Source organism: Salmo salar, chromosome ssa15, assembly GCF_905237065.1.
Source record: "Salmo salar chromosome ssa15, Ssal_v3.1, whole genome shotgun sequence".
Taxonomy (NCBI): Eukaryota; Metazoa; Chordata; class Actinopteri; order Salmoniformes; family Salmonidae; genus Salmo; species Salmo salar.
This window is the reverse complement of record NC_059456.1, coordinates 63,384,721-63,403,669: the sequence shown is the minus strand read 5'-3', so window position 1 is coordinate 63,403,669 and position 18,949 is coordinate 63,384,721. Positions and strand designations below refer to the sequence as shown.

General features: G+C 45.5%; 1 protein-coding gene across 4 annotated transcripts in view; it reads right to left on the bottom strand.

The window, feature by feature from the left end:
• Positions 1-18,949, bottom strand: part of LOC106571839 (OTU domain-containing protein 5-A) — a 94,656-nt gene that overhangs the window by 22,255 nt on the left and 53,452 nt on the right. For all 4 annotated transcript variants that reach the window (XM_014145311.2, XM_014145307.2, XM_014145310.2 and 1 more), the window contains 3 exons: positions 3,446-3,510; positions 2,561-2,717; positions 2,247-2,395 (listed from right to left, as the gene is read on the bottom strand). In XM_014145311.2, coding sequence (XP_014000786.1) covers positions 2,247-2,395; positions 2,561-2,717; positions 3,446-3,510 — 371 coding nt within the window. The remainder of the gene's footprint in view (positions 1-2,246; positions 2,396-2,560; positions 2,718-3,445; positions 3,511-18,949) is intronic.

Genomic DNA, 18,949 nt, shown 5'->3' with positions numbered 1-18,949 from the left:
TCCTGGACAACACCCTGTCGTTCTCCACTAACATCAAGGCGGTGACCCGATCCTGTAGGTTCATGCTCTACAACATTCGCAGAGTACGACCCTGCCTCACACAGGAAGCGGCGCAGGTCCTAATCCAGGCACTTGTCATCTCCCGTCTGGATTACTGCAACTCGCTGTTGGCTGGGCTCCCTGCCTGTGCCATTAAACCCCTACAACTCATCCAGAACGCCGCAGCCCGTCTGGTGTTCAACCTTCCCAAGATCTCTCACGTCACCCCGCTCCTCCGCTCTCTCCACTGGCTTCCAGTTGAAGCTTGCATCCGCTACAAGACCATGGTGATTGCCTACGGAGCTGTGAAGGGAACGGCACCTCCATACCTTCAGGCTCTGATCAGGCCCTACACCCAAACAAGGGCACTGCGTTCATCCACCTCTGGCCTGCTGGCCCCCCTACCTCTGAGGAAGCACAGTTCCCGCTCAGCCCAGTCAAAACTGTTCGCTGCTCTGGCACCCCAATGGTGGAACAAGCTCCCTCACGACGCCAGGACAGCGGAGTCAATCACCACCTTCCGGAGACACCTGAAACCCCACCTCTTTAAGGAATACCTAGGATAGGATAAAGTAATCCTTCTAACCCCCCCCCTTAAAAGATTTAGATGCACTATTGTAAAGTGGTTGTTCCACTGGATATCATAAGGTGAATGCACCAATTTGTAAGTCGCTCTGGATAAGAGCGTCTGCTAAATGACTTAAATGTAATGTAATGTAATGTCTGAATTCTTTCCGAAGGCACTGAATATCATTCCTGTAAGACGAAAAAGGCATGGCATGTTGCACAAGCCCTTCACTTTTAAAATGGCTGTGTCCCTATGGGAATTTGCACATGTTTAGAGCACCAATTAGGTAAAAGATTAAACCAATTATTATTTTCAACAACAACAAAAAATCATTTTGGAATAGTAATTGGCGTCATATTTTATTTCAAACCTAGTCTTCCAAATATCTTGTCCCCCAATATGGGGGACCCCCCCCCTCCGAAGAAAAAAACAAACAAAAAAAGTACATTTCAAGGGGTTTCTTGGGCTCTGTAGTAGACACGTTGTTTCACAGTTCTTACCTTTATAACAGTACTAAGCATGTGATAGTAGGACTTGTAGATTTGAAACCAAAATGTACTTCACAATTTTATGCATTATTTAGAAAATGCATAGGTGTCAGAGTTTGAGAGGTTATTAAGCTATGATAACACAACAACTGTCACTTTTATAACACTTTCCCACTCCAACTGACAGCCTAGCTGGCTGGCTGACTGTGTCTGGACGGACCCATGGACGTCATCCATTTCATCCAAGCCTGGGTCCGTCCAGACACAGTCAGGCTGTCAGTTGGAGCGGGAGCTAATTAATTCAGTAAGATTTTATGTAATCTTCATGACATCTTCAAGACATTCCTGCTTAGCTTCCGAGAGCAGACGAGATCGGGTGTACCCAGGCTGGTATGGCCTAAGCAAAAAACAACCTCTTGGTACAACATATAAAGTAAAAGTGAGTCTGATAAACAGACATTGCATTTTCACCAATTAGATAAGCAGCTTGAACGTTGTGTCACACACAAAGCACACAAGCTGCATTCAGCAACAATATTCTTATTTGTCTTATAAATACAAGGCAGATGCTAACTGACAACACAAGGAACTTTGATCCTATTTAAAAGGCAGGAAAGACTAGCCCATAGAAGCTGCATTTAGTCAATTCATCATTAAATGCTTACTACTAGTGTTGCTGATGAAGACAATGGAAGTGATGACAACGCTGACAACAATGCCAGCTAACTGCTAATGTTATCAACGAATCAAATAATAATTTAACTAAACTTAAGCGGTCTGTCACTGAAATGACACTGCAATGTAGGATGCGTCTGTGCCTCAGAGGCAATGCAGGCTGGAAAGCGTAACATGTCAATGCACTGAAAGCCAACAATTTAGGCAACAGTGCTTAGAGAGACAAAGGGGTCAACTGAGTCACACATAGGAAGTGAGCCACACCGTCGTTAACAGGGTCATTATCACCACCATCATGGGAAGAGAATAAAGGTGAACCTAATAACTCTCTCCAAAAGGCACATAACACTTACGCTACCGTTTGTCCTCAATCACTTGTAACCACCAAAAATATGTATTTTCTAATAATATAAAAACTACAAGGATATATTGCTCACTTAAGTGTTAGGTCCTACAGACAAAATGTAGGTACCCACCCCTGGTTTGAAAGCAGGAAGTCCAAGGCCTACTCCAATTGTGGCTTTGTTGGGGTTCACCACAGAGTTGTAGTGAATGTTACGATGGTAGCTGACTCTGATTGGTTCATCATTATTTTGATGAATGCCATGGAATGTGTTGATTGGTTCTGGAAGAGGGGGGAAAAAAAGAGTGAACAGAACTACTTGATCAATTTAGTGCACTACTATGTCTACACATTCAGAAATCAAAGGTCAAGAATTAAAAACTGTGTACAGTACCAGGCAGCTCTGCTGATCATGCAGCTGGCATGGCCCACTACTGAAAAACACACCTGTGCCCTCTTGGTAAACTTCTACTGGCCGATTGTACATCTCTGCCATAGCCTGCATCTCGATGTGATTCCCGTGGCAGTTGTTTTTCCTCTTCCTGTTGATGTATGTGGTGAAGTCTTCTGTCACGTAGTTCGAGAAGTAGTCTGCATTCTTCATCTGAAATTACAGTACACATTTCATTAAGAAAAAGCCCAACAGGTGAAATTTGACTGGCAACTATGGTAGAATATTACAAGATTATGTTATAATAATGTTTATGCATCAAATAGCTTTGATGAGTACTCTCTCATCTGTGTCTGTGGGACTGAGTTGGGACTCTGGGGCTTGGCTGCTGGCAATTGATTTATGATAGCTTGGTGATAAAACCTACAGCCTGCATTCCATATAATGAGTTGGTGTTTGTGTTCCATGAGGTTTGAAAAATTAAAGGAGAGCCGCACACTCTAGGAGCTCAGATGCAATAATTTAATAACCTAATGTGTACTATGAGGTACCAGGGAGAAAATGTCTCTGGTGTGGACAGCTGACGAGGAACCTTGTCTTTGGGGCGAAAACCTGGTTTATATGCAATTAGAACAGTCTCCACTGTAAATGTTATCTGGCTGGGGGGGTTACTTCTTTCTCACATACAAAACCTCACCTTTGACCCATTCCACACATCTGTTGTTTGTCACGTACTCAGAAGGATGTGCTTAGTCTATAAAAGGAAGTAAATCATCTCTGCTCGTTGTGTTCTCAACAATCACCTCCCAGGGTGGTTGTTGATGGCTCCATTACTGCAGTAATTAAATAATAAAGTTCAATTGTTTTGAAGAAATCTAAAAGTCTCTCTCCTTTGGTTAGAATTAATTCCACAACATAACCAAAGAAAGAAGACAACTTACCAAGTAGTCCATGCAGTGTTTACGGACAACTTCATGCATATCTTGATCTCCATATACTTGATCAGCTGCAAACAAGAGGGAATCAGGTGTTACAACATGCATACCAGTTCAACAACATTCTCATCTATTCAGGCTCATTTTCAATAGTCTTTCTGATGAAGTCTATATTAAATTAATAAGTATGAAATAGCCTTTGATTGACAAAGTATGACAAAGCATAATTAATGCAATTGTATGTAGTTTAATCAATACAGATCTATAGGACCATTTTATTTAAAGCAGGTGCAATGCCACACGTTTGCATGCTTAGATGGTAGATTGAATGTAAACATGGCTTTATCTTTGGTTGCATCCCCAGCTATATGTGTAGATCTGAGAAGAGTCACTGATATGATCAACAGATGTAAACATGTAGGGTAGCCCAGCCAGAGAAGTAACTCTTCTTATCAACTGTATGCAAGAATTTGTGTTGTCTTAGGAATTCAACATTCTCTGTGTTGGTCTTGCCTACCCCCATTGTCACACAAGTCTGATATCTGATTGGAGGTTAACTTTACAGTAATACTATTATTATTACAACTCAGGTTTTGAATCCAAACAATTTATATTTTTATAAAAAGGGTCTAAGATTAATTGTTCTTTGTCTTACTTGTTCCTGACCTGCTGGGGTGAGATACTCTTTCTTTCCTTCTCTCTCCACCCCATGGACTTTTGGAGCCTGGCATTTCAGGCTATGATTTCTCTCTCTCCATGATTAGAATAATGTCTTCTTACTTAAACTTTATGCCTTGTATGTGAATCCATTTTTTTTTTTACAAAGTAGTTAAATAAACTTGTATTTAGAATTCTATTCTCAGACATTTCTTCATTGCCTATTACTGTAACTCAACCATAGTCTTCTTGCATATTCCGATTTATCCTACGGAGTCAGATGAAGACAACTAATTTAATGGGCTAATTGCTTAGTCTTATTAGGTGTCACATGTGAGGTATTTCTAATATCATACATGAGAAATATTATGCCCACTACAAACAAAGCTAAAAGGGTTTCTCTCCACAGCCTCCAAAAAGTCCCTTTTTTTCCCTCTACAAGCACTGAATATGCAAATGAGCATCAGCTTCAATCACATGCTAAATCCGTAAAGACTGAGAAACTCTTGGTCAATTTACATTGTCAGTCTCAACCTGCTCTAGAAGGGTGGGGACAGAAATTTGTGAAAATAGTTTGCGAATGATTCATTATTTTTGAACAGCTCTTTTTACCGAGTCATGATTTGTTTTTCTGAGTCACTCTTTCATTTTAGACGTTTGTTTGACTTGCTGGCCGCAATGAGTCCTTCAGGAAGTTTGATACACGCTCGTCGGGTTCAGTGGCTCCAAAGACATGTTCCAACCAACAACTGTCTGTCATGCAGGTACTGTATAGGCGTATGCGTGCAGGAAAATAGATAATGCTGTAGGCAGCATAGAGAAGAAAAATATATGTTCAGAACTGATAATTGATCGCATGTGCAAGAACGAATGCAATTAATTGATTATTGAATGTTATGGACACAGCTTTGTAGAACCAAACATACACAGCCTTTGCTCAACAAACTCGAACTCGAGAACGAAATGCTTCGAGGCTGCAGTTTGAGTCAAGCAATGCATTCCGCCAAGAGTTGTTCATAATGTAGTCGGTTGCGGCCACAACTAGACCTTGTTTCAAAACTATAATAAAGTATCCAAACCAAAAACCATGGATTACAGGCAAAATCATAGAATGGCACCGGTGGCGATCGCTGCTGTTGTACTGGCTCCTAACCAATTGTGCTATTTTGTGTTTTTTCGCATTGTTTGTAACTTCTTCTGTACATAATGTTTCTGCCACTGTATCTTATGACCGAAAAGAGCTTCTGGATATCAGAACAGCGATTACTTACCTCGAACTGGATGAAGATTTTTTTCTTTAACGAGTCGGACGCGAAGGATTTACTCCAGATACCCTACCAGGCCCAAATCTCCGTCATTTGCATGAAGAGAAGACGCCAATACAGGGAACATAGGTCAGGGTGCCTTGTGAGAATTCGTCGGAGAGTGGGTAACCCGTCTCTACTATCCATCATATTGGCCAACTTCCAATCATTGGAAAATAAAATGGATGAGCTCCGTTCAAGACTATCGTACCAACGGGACATTAAAAATGGTAATATCTTACGTTTCACCGAGTCGTGGCTGAACGACGACATGGGTAATATACAGTTGGCTGGTTTTTCCATGCATCGGCAAGACCGAACAGCTGCCTCCGGTAAGACAGGGGGTGGCAGTCTCTGTTTATTTGTCAATAACAGTTCGTAGCTGTCTATTTACCACCACAAACCGATGTGGGCACTAAGACCACACTCAAAGAGCTGTATAAAGCCATAAGCAAACAAGAAAATTCTCATCCAGAGGCGGCGCTCCTAGTGGCCGGGGACTTTAATGCAGGGTAACTTAAATCCGTTTTACCTCATGTCTACCAGCATGTTACAAGTGCAACAAGAGATAAAGAACTCTAGACCACCATTGCTCTACACACAGAGATGCGTACAAAGCTCTCCCGCGCCCTCCATTTGGCAAATCTGACCATAATTCTATCCTCCTCATTCCTGCTTAAAAGCAAAAACTAAAGCAGGAAGTACCAGTGACTCGCTCCATACGGAAGTGGTCAGATTACGCAGATGCTAAGCTACAGGACTGTTTTGCTAGCACAGACTGGAATATGTTCCGGAACTCATCCGATGGCATTGAGGAGTATGCCACATCAGTCACCAGCATCATCAATAAGTGCATTGATGATGTTGTCCACACAACTAGAAGCCATGGATTACACTGAGCTAAAGGTCAGAGCTGCCGCTTTCAAGGAGCGGGACTCTAACCCAGACGCTTATAAGAAATCCAGCTATGTCCTCAGACCAACCATCAAACAGGCAAAGCGTAAATACAGGACGTCATGGCTTGCAAACTATTACGGATTACAAAGGGAAGCCCAGCCGCGAGCTGCCCAGTGACACAAGTCTACCAGACGAGCTAAATAACTTCTATGCGCGCTTCGAGGCAAGCAACACTGAAGAATGCATGAGAGCACTAGCTGTTCCGGATGACTGTGTGATCACGCTCGCCATAGCCAATGTGAGTAATACCTTTAAACAGGTCAACATTCACAAGGCCGCAGGGACAGACAGATTACCAGGACGTGTACTCCGAGCATGCGGTGACCAACTGGCAAGTGTCTTCGCTGACATTTTCAACCTCTCCCTGGCCGAGTCTGTAATACGTACGTTTGGAGCAGACCACCATAGTCCCTGTGCCCAAGAAAAACAAGGTAACCTGCAAAAATGACTACTGACCCGTAGCACTCATGTCTGTAGCCATGAAGTGCTTTGAAAGGCTCACATCAACACCGTTATCCCAGAAACCCTAGACCTACTCAATTTGCATACCGTCCCAACAGATACACAGATGATGCAATCTCTATTGCACTCCACACGGCCCTTTCCCACCTCGACAAAAGGATCACCTACGTGAGAATGCTGCTCATTGACTAGAGCTCAGCGTTCAAAGCCATAGTGCCCTCAAAGCTCATCACTAAGCTAAGGACCCTGGGACTAAACACCTTCATCTGCAACTGGATCCTGGACTTCCTGAAGGGCGACCCCAGGTGGTAAGGGTAGGCAACAACACATGGGTAGGCAACAACACATCTGCCATGCTGAACTTAAACACGGGGACCCCCAGCGGTGTGTGCTTAGTCCCCTCCTGTACTCTCTGTTCACCCATGACTGCGTGGCCAAGCACGACTCCAACAACATCATTCAATTTGCAGATGACACCACGGTGGTAATCCTGATCACCGTCAACGATGAGAAAGCCTATAGGGAGGAGGTCAGAGACCTGCAAGTGTGGTGCCATGACAAAAACCTCTCCCTTAACTTCTATGGCACCTGTGGGACACAGCCAGTGAAATATCAGGGGGAAAATTCAAAAACAACAAAATGTCATAATTCAACTTTCTCAAACATACAACTATTTTACACCATTTTAAAGATACACCTCTTGTTAATCTAACCACATTGTCCGATTTCAAAAAGGCTTTACAGCGAAAGCAAAACATTAGATTATGTTAGGAGAGTACATAGACAAAAATAATCACACAGCCATTTTCCAAGCAAGGACATGTGTCAATAAAACCCAAAACAGAGCTAAATGAAGCACTAACCTTTGACGATCTTCATCAGATGACACTCCTAGGACATTATGTTACACAATACATGTATGTTTTGTTCGATAAAGATCATATTTATATCCAAAAACAGCATTTTACATTGGCGCGTGATGTTCAGAAAATGTATCCCCACCAAAACGTCCAGTGAATGTGCACATCAATTTACAAAAATACTCATCATAAACGTTGACAAAATATATAACAATTATTTGAAGAATTATAGATAGATGGAACCGCTGTGTCAGATTTTAAAATAGCTTTACGGAGAAAGCAAATTTTTCAATATTCTGAGTACATAGCTCAGCCATCACGGTGAGCTATTCAGACACCCGCCAAGTTCGGGGCAACCTAAACTCCGAATTAGTATTAGAAATATTCTCTTACCTTTGCTGATCTTCATCAGAATGCACTCCCAGGACTGCTACTTCCACAAGAAATGTTGTTTTTGTTCAAAATAATCCATATTTAAGTACAAATACCTCCGTTTTGTTCGTGCGTACAGATCACTTATCCAAAGGCATAACGCGCGAGCGTGGAACGAGAGACGAAAAGTCAAAATGTTCCATTACCGTACTTAGAAGCATGTCAAACGCTGTTTAAAATCAATCTTTATGGTATTTTTAACATAAAATTGCGATAATATTCCAACCGGACAATATCATATTCATTCAAGAAGAAAAAGAAGGAGGGGCGCACTCGCGGGACCGAGCATATCCAATCCCTTTGTTGCCAGGCAGACCACTCAGTAACTGAGCTATTATCTGCCCAGTGACAAGAAAATGCTCAAACCACTTTCGGAAGGCTTTAGACAGCCAATGGAAGCCTTAGGAAGTGCAACGTCACCCCACAGACACTGTAGTTTCGATAGAGAATGAAAAGAAGAACTACAATTCTCAGACTTTCCCCTTCCTGCTTGGAATTTTCTCAGGTTTTGGCCTGGCATATGAGTTCTGTTATACTCGCAGACACCATTCAAACAGTTTTAGAAACTTCAGACTGTTTTCTATCCAAATCTACTAATAATATGCATATTCTCGTTTCTGGGCCAGAGTAGTAACCTGTTTAAATTGGGTACGTTTTTCATCCAGCCGTGAAAATACTGCCCCCTAGCCCAGACAGGTTAACGTGATCAAGACAAAGGAGATGATGGTGGACTACAGAAAACGGAGGGCTGAAAACGCCCCCAGTCTCATCGACAGGGCTGTAGTGAAGCAGGTTGAGAGCATCAAGTTCCTTGGTGTCCACATCAACAAACTATCATGGTCTAAACACACCAAGACAGTTGTGAAGAGGGCATGACAATGCCTATTCCCCCTCAGGAGACTGAAAAGATTGAGCATGGGTTCTCAGATCCTCAAAAAGTTCTACAGCTGCACCATTGAGAGCATCCTGACTGGTTGCATCACCTCCTGGTATGGCAACTGCTCGGCCTCCAACCGCAAGGTGCTACAGAGGGTAGTGCGTGGGGCCAAGCTTCCTGGTCCAAAAGGCATATTAACAGCTTCTACCTCCGAGCCATAAGACTGATGAACAGCTAATCAAATGGCTACCCTTTGACCCCCCCCGCCCCCCCCCTTATTTTACACTGCTGCTACTCGCTGTTTATTAATCTATGAATTATCCCCTACCTACTTGTATATATTACCTCAATTACCTCGACTAACCTGTACCCCCGCACATTGAATTGGTAGCGAATGTATATAGCTTCGTTATTGTTATTTTATCATTGCACTTTTATTTTTTACTTCTAGTTTATTTAGTAAATATTTTTCTTAACTCTATTTGTCTTAAAAACATTCTGATACAGAATATTTCTTGTGCTTCAGTTCTTACATACCTATAACACAATATACTGCTTTTTTTCTTTAGCACAAAATTTGATGAAATACAAAATTGGCGATTAATGGCAATTAACTACAGAATGTAATGTGATTCATCGCAATTCATTATTTTAATTGTTTGACAGCCTTAGTGCAACACATTTGGTAGAAAATGGCTTCACTTTCATCACATGACAACAGAAGTGCAACGCTATTTATTTAGCAGCCACACAAGTAAATGAGCTTACAATGAAAAAGCAAGGTATTTTTTACAAAAATGATGCATTGCCATCATATTTCTAATGTTTATCATAGAAAGAATGTAGCGAGCTACATTTCCTAATGTTTTGCTTAAAGTTAATCTAGCATTTTACCGGTAAAAGTAGTTTGGCTACACCTAGAAAGGTACCAGAGAAAAGTAGCTACACATCAGTCAGAGCTCTGCTGATAGAATGCACATTTGTGAATTCTCATCTGAATGGAGAAGTGCAACTGAAGCACAAACTTAGTCTGATGCCGAGCAGAAATTACAATAACAAGCATTTTAGATCTGCGTTTACAAAACATTCTCGGCCTGTCTGCTGCACCCCCATCTTTTCCGAGCCAAGCAGGCAGGCCGTTTCCCTAGTGATTCCAGACTCCACACAGACATAGCGTGTACACATGCTGCTCCAGAGCCAGTACTGTTATTCCTTCAGACAAGCATGCGTCAAAACTTTGTTCATTTGCACAATGTCTCGTGTTGACATTCGCTTACAAATGTCCAAACTCACCAAAAATTATATTCGGTAGCTCCTACCTATATATGTATAACTTCATGAGCTGGATCGGCAGTTTTAGCAATTCGTTTATTTTCGTTTGTGCTCGTTAGCATATTTAGCTAGCAGCCTCCATGAAATTTTGCTATTACTTGTGCTAATTTTGTTAGCATTCTGGTTATAGACACCCAATGGGCTTTTGTTGCATTTTTGGGCGCCCCTTGTGTACTAAGCCGGTCATTTTTTTATTATTTTACCTAGGCAAATTCTTATTTTCAGTGACAGCCTAGGAACAGTGGGTTAACTGCCTTGTTCAGGGGCAGAACGACAGATTTTTACCTTGTCAGCTCGAGGATTCGATCTTGCAACCTTGTAATACTGTAAATCCCGGGATAAGAAAAGGAAGGTATGACGATATGAAAATCTGGATACCTCTGATCCCTATTACCCAGACACATTCACATATACACACACTTTTACACTCATCATTAGTATTGAACAGTATACCAATACTTCGATACTTTTTTGATACTAGAACATGAAAAACGTTTCAGTACTAGAATTTTTGTTACTTTCGGTACTTCTGTCAAATGTGTGTCTCAGGTCTGTCTATCAGTGCAAACGATGTCTCCCACAGAGCGCACCGTGCCTGCACCTCATATCCATTGCTAGCCTTCACTGGGAGTCTGGGCTGCATCATGTTTAGCTCCCCACTCATGCTGCAAGAAGTTAACACACTTAAATAATGTGACGCGGCATGTAGAAATGTTGAAGCTGTTAATTACTGTTCGCAAAACAACGTCCATACAGGCTAGAACACTTTATAATGGAAGAAGATACAGGTAGCTTCCAGCTTTGTAGATTAACTTTCCTTGCTATCTTACAGCTGAAACTAACATAAATTCACTACCCTAGTACTTTGTGATAATATCCAAACAATAATGAAAAGTATGCAGATTTCAAAGCTGATTTCCACCACAAGCATTATTCATTCACTTAATCTGTCTCTCTCACTTTTCTCTCCCCCAGCCAAACTTTTTGAGGATCTGAAGGCCCATGTAAAATCTTTTCAGCCTCCTGGGGGGGAAGTGGAACTGCCATGCCCTCTTCACGACTGTAAGTCCTTTTTTGTGGCACCTGACCACACGACGTAACAGTAGTCAAGGTGCGACAAAACTTGTTGATAGTGTTGTTCAGAAGGCAGAGCAGCGCTTTATCATAGAGACTTCTCCCCATCTTAGCTACTACTGCATCAATATGTTTTGACCATGACAGTTTACAATCTAGTGTTACTCCAAGCAGTTTAGTCATCTCAACATGCTCAATTTCCACATTATTTATTACAAGATTTAGTTGAGGTTTAGGGTTTAGTGAGTGTTTTGTTCCAAATGCAATTCTTTTAGTTTTAGAAATATTTAGGGATAACTTACTCCTTGCCACCCACTCTGAAAGTAACTGCAGCTCTTTGTTGAGTGTTGTAGTCATTTCAGTCACTGTAGTAGCTGATGTGTATAGTGTTGAGTCATCTGCAAACATTTTTCAGGCCCTCTAACACCGCCTGATAGAGAGGTCCTGGTGTTCTATCTAGCCTAGCTGTAGAAGAACGCACATCTGCACAGTTTCACATTGTACATCACTCTTGTTTAATGACATGTGCCACTCATTCTGACAACCCATTCATACGTAAAGCAGCACACTGTCGTAAACCATAACAACGTACAGTATGACGTACAGCACGTCGTACCATACATAACATTTCCCCCCCCCCTTTCCAAAACCAGGGACTGGTACCATATATAAAATGTCCATAGGGCAAGAACCTAGAGTGATACCTGTAAGAAATAAACATTAACCCTTAAACGGAAGGACTCTCCAAACTAGCCAGTTCAGTCCATTAACCTGGACGTTGACTAAGACACCTACCAGAGGCTAAGAATGAAAAGAGGTTAAGTAGTCCCCCAGATGAGCAGGGCGAGTTCGTGCCCGCATAGGCCTTTCTTCAACCGCCACCGCTTGTGGCTCTGGCCCTTGGGGAGCCCACAGAGGCTGGGGCTCGGGTGGTAGTGGAGGTCCATCCGGTGGCGTCTCTGGCCTGCATGTCTGTTCTGTGTGCATTCATATTCCTCGAGGGGCAGGGACTTTTCTGAGGCGGCTGGCGTGTCAGCGTGATCCATTGCTCAACATGAATGTGGCGGGCCCCAGTTGTCGACTGACCTGCAAGGGGTCCGACCAGAATGAGGCTATTTTGTTGCAGCGCTGAGGCCGTCGGGCTCGGACCCAGTCAGACACTTGGATGATCGACTTCTTCACCCTGTGTGCCTTGTCAAAACGCTGTTTCATTGCTCTTTGGTCCCTGGTCACTGCCTGCTGTTCTTGGGTGCACATAGTCGCCGGTTCTGCTACTCTCTGTGTTCTGAGTCTGTCCAATGGCAGTTCCATCTCACAACCTAGCATGAGGGATGCCGGGGAGACCTGTGTTGTTGTGTGTTTGCTTGCTCTGTAGTGCATTAGCGTTTGATTCAAAGCAGTATGGAACGTGCACCCCTGGACCAGGTGCGCTCTGATACCGTTCCTCAGCATTTGGTTGAAGCGTTCCACCCCTCTGTTAGCTTGTGGGTTGTAGTAGGCCGTGCGGATGTGTTTGATTCAATTGTTGCTGAGATATGAAGAGAACTCGGCAGAGGTTAGCTGGGGCCCATTGTCCGTGGTAAGGGTGAGGGGTAGGCCCCACCTTGTGAACAGGCTGTCTAGGATGTCCACGATGGCCTGTGCTGTGACAGTTCCGACAGGAACCACTTCTGGCCACTTAGAGTGGAGGTCATACACCACCACCAGGAAGCGCTGATGGTGAGGGACTGCGTTTGCGTGTCCATGGATCTCGCAACAGATGTCCAGTTGGATGTGCTCCCAGGGGCGGGACGGCCATGCGAGGGGCTGCAGGGGGGGGGTGGGGCGGACTGTCCTGTTTTCCCACTGAGGAGGCATGCAGCACAATCCCTGACCAGGGTTTCAATGTCGTGGTCGATGCCTGGCCACCACACAAGGTCTCGACATCGCTGTTTGACCTTCACTATGCCCAAGTGCCATGGATAGAACACGCGCACGCAGACCACTTGGGACCACAGTGCAAAACCCTCGAGAGACACAGACTTCTTCCCAGCAAGAAAGTTCGTGCTTCACCCTGGCGAAAGTCGCCAGCTCTTCCGGCACGTGTGCTGGCCATCCAGTGCGTATGTAGGTGCGCAGGGTAGACAGTGTGGGATCCTGTTCCGATGCTTGCTTCAGCTCCTCCAGTGAGACGACTGACTGAAGAGGAGCGTAAAGCATTTGTACAAGCTCTGTTTCGTTGTCGTCTGGCAAGACGGTCGGAGTAGGAGCGTCAAAGGAGCGTGAGAGGAGGTCTGCCACCACGTTATCCCTCCCCGGAGTGAACTTCAGCTGATAGTCGTACTGTCTGAGGCAGTCGGGCCATCTGTGCAGCCGAAGTGGCTTGTGGCCAGTTCCTGATGCCGACAGTAGCGTTGTGAGGGACTGGTGGTCGGTTCGGAGCGTGAACAGACGGCCATATAGGTAGAGGTGCCACCTTTCGCACGCCCAGACACAGGCCAGTGCTTCTCGTTCGCCCAGAGTACCGTTGTTCTGTGGGGCTCAGGGCCCTTGAGGCAAAGGCGACGGGCCTCTCAATGCCCTTCTGCAGCTGTGAGAGGACAGCTCCTAGTGCTCCAGCTGAGGCGTCACATGTGACAATGGTGGGGCAGACAGGGTCAAAGTGAGCCAAGACTGGGGCTGTGGTGAGCTGGCTCTTCAGTGAGCGGACCGCGTCTGAGCAGGCTGCCATCCAGGCCCATGGCTCATCCTTCTTGAGGAGCTGGCGAAGGGGCGCTGTGGTCTGGGAGTAGTGGGGCAGAAACCGGAGGTAGTAAGCTGTCATGCCCAAGAATGAGGCAACCTGAGAGGCTGAGGTCGGTTCCGGGATCCGGTGGACAGCTTCAATGTTCGACATGAATGGGGCAATGCCTTTGGCCGACTGGCGGAACCCCACAAACTCGATGGCTGGAGCTGCAAAGGTGCACTTTCCACCGTTAAGGGTCAGGTTGTTCTGCAGTAGAGCGCTGAATACTCTGTGGAGTCGATAATCATGGATGTGGAGGTCAGGGCCGTGGACCACGATGTCATCCAGATAGACCGCCACCCCAGGTATTCCAGCGAGGATGGTGCTCATCACCTTCTGGAAGCAGCTGGGGGCGGAGCTAAGTCCAAAAAGCATGGGTGTATATCTGAACACGCCAGCATGTGTGACAAAGGCCGTGAGGTCTCTGCTAGCTGCATGGAGGGGTACCTGAAGATAACCCTGACGAAGGTCAAGCTTCGTGAAGATCGTGGAGCCATGGAATTGTGCGGTCAGCTCCTCAGCTGTAGGCAACGGGTACTTATCCGGGACAACGGCCTTGTTCACAGCACGGAGATCCACACAGGTCCGGATTACACCTGACTTTTTGGTTGCAATGACCAAGTTTGAAATCCAGGGGGCAGCGTTGACTGGCTCAATGATGCCTGCATCCAACTGTGCCTGGAGATCTTTTGTGACGTCATCACGCAGTGCAAAGGGAATGCGCCGCAGGGGCTGCATGACGGGTCACTTCCGGATTCACTAGGGGCCTGTGAGTAAAGGCTGTGAGGCAGCCCAGTCCATCAAACAGAGTTGGCCAGTTCTGTTGCCATGTGCAGTTAACCTGGTGGATAGCTGACCCACTGACATCTCTCAGTGTGAATCCCAAGCCTGTGAAGAGGTCGAGGCCCAAGAGGTTGGCACCCCGCTTTGCAACATGAAATGTGAATGATGGCAGATGCTTGGTGCCGTAGTGTACTGGGACCTGGAGGGTGCCTACAATGTCTATCTTGGATCTACCGTACCCACACAGGGCAGTGGAAGGCTGTTGGAGTGGTAGGTGACTGAAAAACTTGTAGTAAGTGGCAAGGTTGAGCAACGACCCCGCAGCGCCAGTATCCAGCAGCAAAGGCAAACCCACCTCACCCAGCTGCACAGTGCATGTCCTGAATAACATGGTTGGTGGAGACAGTTCGGATTTCCGTGTGTACATGTTGAGAGTGAGATGAAACTAAGGGCCTGTGCTGGGTGGAGCTTGTAGCTGGGGCAGAACGACACACTTTCGCAAAGTGATTGTATTTTGAACAGTTCTTGCATATTTTCCCACGGGCTGGGCAGTTTGAAGCCCTTGAATTGTGAGAGCTAGCCCTACAGTTGCCACAGCTACTTCTGTCTGTTTGTCTGTGTGCCTGCTGCACAGGCATGCCGGTGTCTGTGTCCATGCAGCTATCGACGTGGGAGGCCGTGCGCAGCGCATGATCATTGTAGTGTGCCTGCTCGGGCTGAAGCTGCTGTGTGAGAATGGCTGGGGGCCGAGTGTATGCTGCAGAGCTGTCTGTTAGCATAGAAGAGCATTCCAACGCCGCTTCAACCTGGAGTGCTATTTAATAGCTCCATCTAGTTGTAAATTATCCGATTTCAAAAGTAGTTTCTCCCTTGTCTTTTCACATAACGTCCCCTCTATCAACTGATCCCTGATGATCTCGTCCTGAAGAGTCCCGTAGTTACAAGAGCTAGCCAAATCCCTCAGATTAGCCACGTAGCTTTGAATGGACTCACCCGACCGTTGGTGTCTCTTCCGTAGCCGGTAGCGTCGGAGGAGCACTCGCTCTTTCCCGGCGAAGTGGTTCCGTAGGAGGCTGACTGCAGCAGTGAATGTAGGAGCCGATCCAAGCGCTCTGAAAATCCTCTGTCCCTCTGTACCGAGGCAGTGACGGAGCAGTGCTGTCCTCCGCTTGTTGGAGATTGTAGAAAAGTCCATAGCTTCGAGATAAGTGTTAAAGCTTTCGAGCCAGTTATTCCACGGGACTGGAGGTTCGCCAGGCACGGCGAGGAATGGTGCTGGCGGTGGTAAACTGAATTCATCCCATCCTCGTCGCCAATGTTATATCTAGCCTAGCTGTAGAAGAACGCACATCTGCACAGTTTCACATTGTACATCACTCTGTCATTTAATGACATGTGCCACTCATTCTGACAACCCATTCATCCGTAAAGCAGCACACTGTCGTAAACCATAACAACATACAGTATGACGTACAGCACGTCGTACCATACATAACACCTGGATGGCAGGTAGCTCGGCCCCAGTGATGTACTGGCTGTCTGCACCAAGCTCTGTAGGCTTTGCAGTCGAGGCGGTACATTTACCATAACAAGCGGTGATGCAGCCAGTCAAGATGCTCTCAAACTTTTTGAGGACCTGAGGGCCCATGCCAAATCTTTTCAGCCTGCTGAGAGGCAAGAGAAGCTGTCATGCCCTCTTCGACTGTGCAGGCTTGATGTGGACACCAAGGAACTTGAAGCTCTCGACCTGCTCCACTACAGCCTCGTTGATGTGGATGTGGATGGGGGCATTAGTGTTACTGACGTTGAGGGAGAGGTTGTTGTCCTGGCACCACACTGGTGATCAGGCCTACCACGTCGTGTCATCAGCAAACTTTATGGTGTTGGAGTCGTGCGTGGCCATGCAGTTGTGGGTGAACAGGGAGTACAGGAGAGGACAAAGCGCACACACCTGAAGGGTAGGCAACACACACCTGTGTTGTTACCTAGCCTCACCACCTGGGCCGGCCCATCAGGAAGTCTAGGATCAAGTTGCAGAGGGTAGTATTCAGTCGCAGGGTGCCCTTGCTTGGTGATGAGCTTGGAGGGGACTATGGTGATGAACACTGAGCTGTAGTCTATGAACAGCATTCTCACATAGTTGTTTCCCCCTCAGTCCAGGTGGGAGAGGGCAGTGTAAAGTACAATTGAGATTGCGTCATCTGTGGATCTGTTGGGCCGGTATGCGAAATGGAGTGGGTCCAGGGCGCCTGGGATGATGGTGTTGTTGTGTCATGACCAGCCTTTCAAAGCACCTCATGATTACATATATGAGTGCTACAGGGCGATAGTCATTTAGGCAGGTTACCTTGGAGATCTTTGGAACAAGTACAATGGTGGTCAGCTTGAAACAAGTTGGGATTACAGACTGGGACAAGGAACGATTGAAAATGTCCGTGACGACACTTGTCAGCTAGTGCATGCTGTGCGTGTTTTAACAAGGCGCCCTGGTATTCCGTCTGGCCGAGCGAACTTGTGAATGTCAACCAAGGCAGCAGCTGCTCTTCCTGGGTTCCAGCAACATAAGACATTTACATAGTTTAAAAAAGTACATGTAATTACATTTCATAACACCTTATCCAACACATTCAGTGTGTTTCCTCAGGCCACCACCACATATTTACAATACGTGTGTGTAAAGTGCATGTCTAATCATGTGTATATGTGCCTGTGTGTGTCTCTCATCTCCACTGTTTCATAAGGTGTATTTTTATCTGTTTTTTAAATCCAAATTCTACTGCTGGCATCAGTTACCTGATGAAGAATATAGTTCCATGTAGCTATGGCCCTGGGTTACTTCGCGCATCCCCAAGTCTATTAATGACTTGGGGATTGTGACGAGACCTAATCTGGCATGTCTTGTGGGGTATGCATGGGTGTTCGAGCTGTGTGCTAGTAGTTTAAACAGACAGTTCGGTGCATTCACCATGTCAACACTTCTTACAAAAGCAAGTAATGATGAAGTCAATCTCTCCTCCAATTTGAGCCATGAGAGATTTACATGCATATTATTCATGTTAGCGCTCCATGTACATTTAAGGGCCAGCCGTGCTGCCCTGTTCTTAGCCAATTGTAATTTTCTGAGGTCCTTCTTTGTGGAACCTGACCACACGACTGAACAGCAGTCCAGGTGCAACAAAACTAGAGCCTGTAGTACCTGCCTTGTTGACAGTGTTGTTAAAAAAGCAAATCAGAGCTTTAATATGGACAGACTTCTCCACATCTTAGCTACTGTTTTATCAACATGCTTTCATCATAACAGTTTACAATCCGCAGCTACTCGCCCGAGCCTCCCCAGCTTCTCCTTCACCCAAATCCAGATAACAGATGTTCTGAAAGAGCAGCAAAACCTGGACTCGTACAAATCAGCTGGGCTAGACAATCTGGACCCTCTCTTTCTAAAACTATCCGCCCCATTGTTGCAACCCCTATTACCAGCCTGTTCAACCTCTTTCGTGTCGTCCGAGATCCCTAAAGATTGGAAAGCTGCCGCGGTCATCCCACTCTTCAAAAGGGGTGACTCTCTAGACCCAAACTGCTACAGACATATCTATCTATATCTATCCTGCCCTGCCTCTCATAAGTCTTCGAAAGCCAAGTTAATAAACAGATCACTGACCATCTCGAATCCCACCGTACCTTCTCCACTGTGCAATCCGGTTTCCGAGCTGGTCACTGGTGCACCTCAGCCATGCTCAAGGTACTAAACAATATCATAACCGCCATCGATAAAAGACAGTACTGTGCAGCTGTCTTCATCAACCTGGCCAAGGCTTTTGACTCTGTCAATCACCGTATTCCTATCGGCAGACTCAATAGCCTTGGTTTCTCTAATGACTGCTTAGCCTGGTTCACCAACTACTTTGCAGACAGAGTTCAGTGTGTCAAATCGGAGGGCATGTTGTCCGGACCTCTGGCAGTCTCTGTGGGGGTACCACAGGGTTCAATTCTCAGGCCGACTCTTTTCTC